This window comes from Apteryx rowi, unplaced genomic scaffold, assembly GCF_003343035.1.
Source record: "Apteryx rowi isolate R43461 unplaced genomic scaffold, aptRow1 scaffold_644, whole genome shotgun sequence".
NCBI lineage: Eukaryota > Metazoa > Chordata > Aves > Apterygiformes > Apterygidae > Apteryx > Apteryx rowi.
The window spans coordinates 129916-133571 of NW_020450921.1; the positions used below are offsets into that span (position 1 = coordinate 129916).

Below are 3656 nucleotides of genomic sequence, written 5' to 3' on the forward strand. Positions count from 1 at the left end.
TATATTTATATATATATATTTATGCAAGTACTATGTGCATTAAACAAAATCACTGTATGAATCAGCAGGGTTCAATAACACTTGTATCTGGATCTTTGGGAGGGGTGCACTGAAGTCTGCGGTGCTTCTCCGGAAGGACTCATGATGAAATGGCAAGGGATAGAAACCCATTTGTTTAAAATCTTAACATTTTTCTTATCACATTGCCTGAGAATCATTCATAAGATCTCTGCCAGCTGAAAGCATCTGTTGCCTCCACTTCAGCCTGTTCTACTGCTCAGAAATGAAAGATATCCCTTAAAACAAACCTGATAATTAATTTTTAGTGACCATTGGAACTGAAAATCAGCACAATTTCATTGTGAACTCCCTTCAACAACACAATTTCACTATTGTGAAAATTCTGTTACTTTCATTTCCTACCACCTTGTGTTGACTTATCATGAGTTGTTTAGAAGGATATAATCAGCAACGTACAAGAAACATTGTACTACTCCTGGAAAGCATATACATTGTGACTCACTCACTTATGTGGGTAGGCTAATTTAGAATTGAAAAGTGAGTGTTTTTCCACATTCACTTGTAGAAGTATTAGAAAATTCCTTCTTTTTTCTTTACCAGCATTGAGATACTTTTCTTAATCACCTGCGAACACTGATCAGTGCTCTTTGCACTGAAAGGGTTACAGATTTGTCACTCAGTCTTTGAGATACCAGAGAAGAACACTTGAACCAAAGGGTAACACCCTTGTGCACCAAAGCTTTATTATATTTTTGATTACTATGCATCCCCATATCTAAAGCCAATAACATGGCACTTGTGCCATAGTTCTGATACCATAGGTGTCCACTGACAAGTGTTCTGCATGAACCATCGTATCTCAGTCTGCTAACAAAAACTACTGTGCAGTGGTAATCTGGCATCTTAGATAGTTTTTCTTCTTGGACAAAGCTTATCCAAAATCTTCTTTCTATCAGGCTACAGCAGCTTAGGGCTCCTTTTCTTTAAAGAGAGGCAAAGTAAATGTCTTACACCTGTAGGCCAGTACTGGTGTTCTGTCCTAGAAATTTTAGCACTGCTCTGATACAATGAAGCCTTCTTTTTCTCCAACTGGTTCCACTTCAGCATATGCAGGATGTCCAGATCCTCTTCTGAATTTCATTGCTGGCCATCTGCTTGGACGCCGCTACAACAAGAGCAAGAAAACAAATTCAGAATATGAAAGGTGCAACAATAAAATAATAATAAAAATCTTTAACAATGCCCTGTAATTTCAGTTTCTCACATGCTAAAACCCACTCCATGTAGTTGTTACAGGAATGGAGAAGCACGGTTCAGCAACAAGAACTAGAGCAATGAATCCTTCTTTCTAAATTTGTAAGTGCTGGCTGTTCTCAAAGGCTTAAATAATCACTACTACTCCTCGAAATGAACAGGATGAACTAGCTCCTATCCAAAGCTGTTGACCAGTGTATCTGTGAATTTTGTTGTGTAAAGACCTGCTGACCCACCATCCTCTAAATGATCTGTCCACAGTTCTTACTAGTTCTGCACAGGAATTGCTAACATACTCTACTCCATATAACAACATGTATCAGAGTACACTGAAACTAGACTACTTTTAATTATTTAAAACTAAATTCTGGCATGCTTATTGTGGATTGCCAAAAGAAGGACTTTCTATCTCAAGTCACATCATTCTATTTGAGTAATTTATTTTGATGACTCAAATGAAAGCACCCTTTTCATTTAAATACTTGTGGTCTTTTAGTACAAAGGTCATAAGAGGTCCTAACCAATTTTCATTAGTATCCTTGGTGACTGCTTTAAAGGCAGCTAAGAAATAGAGAAAAGAAATGAATCATTTCAAGGGCAGACAAAACAATTCCTGTATGATTGTGATGTCTCTGGAAAGGAAGAGTGTTTTAGAAATCCTATCTTTTCAAACTAACTAATGTCTGGGGTGGCTCAGAATTTGGGTGACTATACTGAGATTCTGTCAAAGGGAATAGTCTGCAGGAAAGCAAGGCACTCAACTCTCTTAAAATCAGTCAGCAAAAAAGCTCTCCTAAAATGCTTATTCCCTATTTAAAAATTTGGCTGCTAAATATGTTGATATATATCATTTTCTCTACTGCCTACAGTTACAGTCTGCCTGGAATAAGAACTAGAAGATAGAGCAAGCCATGTAGAAACATTGGACCAAAATGAGAGGAGAAACAATGAAGATCATTTATAGCTTATATTTCCATTGACAGTCAAAGAAACTTCAAGGTTGTATCACAAATGACTTTTTTATGCTTTATATTTGAAAGTGAGGAAAGTTGCCCACAGACCAAACCAATTTTACTTTATCATCTTCTGAAAATAAATATTGTATTTAATTGCTGGCACCAAAATATCCCATTTTTATCAGCTTCTGACTGCTTAGGATATTTCATGCTACTGAGAAGTGGTCCTGGGGACCACAGAACACCTGCAGCTATGACATTACACCGGAACTTACTGTGCTGTTGGACAGGGGCCACTAAAGAAAACCTGAGGGTCTAAATCCTGTTACCAACAAACCACACGACCATCTCAGGGCACAACACAAAGTCTTGCAAGATGATCGCTGTTAGGAAAACACAATATAAAAGCAGCTGGTTTCTTTTTCTCCTGTTGTAGGGTCAGGTTGCTTCTGAGAGATCCAGAGCTAAATTCTGTTTGGCAGGTAATTTAAAATCCAAGGCCTTTCAGTGCAACGTCTTCTTACAAAGTAGGAAGGCAGAGCACTGTCCTCTTTAATGGATGTGCTTTTCCTAATAAGAAAATTTATTCTATTCCAACTTTGGAGACTTTTTTCTATCTAAGCTTGATTCAGAGTGGTTTCAAAATTAAGAAGGATGGTTTGGTTATTGCTAATGAAAAAGGGTCATATGCTGTTCCCTGATTTACTAAAGTAAATCAAGAATAATTCAATTAAATGCAAAGGAGTTATTCTAGATTTACACTAGTATAAATGAGAAAAGAATTTGACTTGAGAGGTCTCTGATGAAAAACCAATGGAAAACTAGTAGCTAAAAATAATTAGAAACAGTCTCAGATAGCAGCATGYAAGGATTAGCTGAGTTTCAATCTATTAAGATGCTCTCTAATTTCCTTTTAAATATACCTAAGGTTAGTTTCTACTTTCTTGCTAGACTGCTGCCCCAAAACAATTCTATCATTTTTGGCTATTCTTTTTAATTGTCTTTTCACAGTGATGAAATGTGGAATAGATATGTACCAGTTCCATTGGTACAATGGGATACAATATAAGCATCAGCTGTTGATCCAGAAATAAACCAACAGACTTGAAGGTCATCTCCAAATATTAGAATTGCAGCTTTTGTGAGGCGCCTGATGTGAGATTTTCCAGTCCTAATGACAGTCTGTTTGTTTTCAATTTTTTGTATGCAGGTATTGTAAGGAGTTGCCAGTCTTAAAAGAGAGCACAGAGAAGCTATCAATTCATTGACTTGGCTATTTACCCTAAAAGCTGTAGATACATTACAGTTTTAATAGATAAAACCAAAACTAACCTAATTGCTTTTGGAGGTTCAAAGTTCCTTGAGCTACTGAAGCGGCTCAGGGAAAGCCTAATTCAGTCTTCCCCTTTTGTCCTCTGCGAAGCA

The 3656-nt window shown here is 36.9% G+C and overlaps 1 protein-coding gene across 1 annotated transcript in view; it reads right to left on the reverse strand.

Moving 5' to 3' along the window:
- Nucleotides 1–1069: 1069 nt before the first annotated feature.
- PLXDC2 (plexin domain containing 2) overlaps nucleotides 1070–3656 on the reverse strand; it is a 276972-nt gene continuing 274385 nt past the window's right edge. The window contains exon 14 of the mRNA XM_026084514.1: nucleotides 1070–1186. Within this exon, the coding sequence (XP_025940299.1) occupies nucleotides 1070–1186 (117 nt within the window). The remainder of the gene's footprint in view (nucleotides 1187–3656) is intronic.